General features: G+C 62.8%; 1 protein-coding gene across 1 annotated transcript in view; it reads right to left on the bottom strand.

Moving 5' to 3' along the window:
• Tbx3 (T-box transcription factor 3) overlaps positions 1-1570 on the bottom strand; it is a 12499-nt gene that overhangs the window by 2003 nt on the left and 8926 nt on the right. Inside the window, exons 8-9 of the mRNA XM_033762667.1 lie at positions 1475-1570; positions 1-153 (exon numbers count right to left, since the gene is read on the bottom strand). The exon at positions 1-153 is cut by the window's left edge and continues 2003 nt beyond it. Coding sequence (XP_033618558.1) covers positions 1-153; positions 1475-1570 — 249 coding nt within the window. The remainder of the gene's footprint in view (positions 154-1474) is intronic.

Below are 1570 nucleotides of genomic sequence, written 5' to 3'. Positions count from 1 at the left end.
GCTGTAGCGCAGCCGCGGCCGCAGGCTGTTCAGGCTGAGGAACGGGTGGCGGTGCACCGAGCTGGAGGCCGCCGCGGAGGAGGCCGCTGCTGCCGCGGCCATGTAGGTGTAGGGGTAAGGGAACAGGCTTCCGAAGGGCGACATGGCCAGGCCCTGGGGACGGACGGGAGAGAAAGCACGGTCAGCGACAGCGGCCGGGCTGGACGTCTCCCCAGAGGGGTGGCGCCTGCACCTGTTCGCGGGACTACAGACTCAGTCTGCCCCGCAGAGGGAGCTGGCGCGGCCGATGGAGGACCCGGGGTGCCGCGGATCACTTATTTTTGTCATTCTGGTCCAGCCCCAACTTTCCACTCCAATCCCAGAAGTTTCCCCAATTAAAAAAAAAGAAAGAAAGAAACCTAAGGGAGGGGAGTCTAAGGGACATCTGTCACCAACAGAGTCCCAAAGTCACCCGCGTGCCGCCAGCGGGTGTCGCAGGTGGGAAACAAACCCCAGGTAGCCCGGGAGTCGGGCGCCAATTGCGCGAGGCAGGGGCTCGGCTTCCACCCCTCCCCCGCCGGCCACCTGCCCTCCTGGAAAAGGGTCTGCGGGGCTGTAGAGGGGGAGAAACTGAGGCGGGCAGAAGCGGAGGCTGCGCTCACCCCCTCCTCCCACCGGGGTGGGGAGGGAGACGAATGTGCTTAGACAAAACAAAAGACAGCGCCTGCGGACAACCACACGCCCTTTCGCCTTCTCCCAGCCGCCCCGCACCCTGGTGCTGCTGTTCCAGGCACACCCGGGCCTGCACAGCCCCGTGGCGCAGGGAGCAGAGTGCAAGAGGGCCCGGATTCCCTTCCAAGCAGTCACCTCCCCTCCCAGGCCTCAGTCTCCCTCTTGTCCTGGGAGAGGGGTGGGGGATGCAGGGGTGGGGCAGTATCCTCTATGACACATTTCAGAGACATTTGCTCTGAAGCAAAACAAAACCAAAAAAGAGCAAAAGCAACCAACTCTGGAGTCAGCCTGCTGGGGATGTCTCAGCTCCACCAGTCACTTTCTGTGTGACCTTAGACAAGTTCCTCAACATCTCTGGGTCTCTCCCCCTCCACTTGAAAAGCAGAGGGGCTCAGGGCCTGGGATTTAGCTCCATGGTGCCGCTGCCTGCCTTGCAAGGGCAAGGTCCGGAGTTTGAACCCCGGTAACGGGGGGGGGATACCCCCCCAAACACCCCAAAAACCAGGAAAGCAGAGGTGCTCAAAGTCCCCCTGAAGAGCTAGATCCGACAAGTCTGACCAGACCACAGAGCTAGAATTGGGCCCGGTCCTCACCGCGGGCTGCGTGGAGCCCTCAACCTTAGCACTACCACCGACCTACTGAGCTGCAGAGAGCCCTTAGAAAGCATTTTTAAGGGCTTTGCGGGGAAGGCAGCCGTCTTGCCTCTAGCAGTGGTCAACAGGAACCCTCGGAACGGGAGGGGCTGCCAGGCGGGGCGGCTTACCTGGGAAGCCAGGACGTGCTGCTGGAGGTGGAAGGGCAGGGTGGCTGCAGAGGCCCCGGACAGTCCCTGCGCCGCGGCCGCCGAGGCCATGGCGGT

This window comes from Fukomys damarensis, unplaced genomic scaffold (assembly GCF_012274545.1).
Source record: "Fukomys damarensis isolate Sample0158 unplaced genomic scaffold, DMR_v1.0_HiC HiC_scaffold_12, whole genome shotgun sequence".
Classification (NCBI taxonomy): domain Eukaryota; kingdom Metazoa; phylum Chordata; class Mammalia; order Rodentia; family Bathyergidae; genus Fukomys; species Fukomys damarensis.
This window is presented reverse-complemented; position numbering and strand designations above follow the sequence as displayed.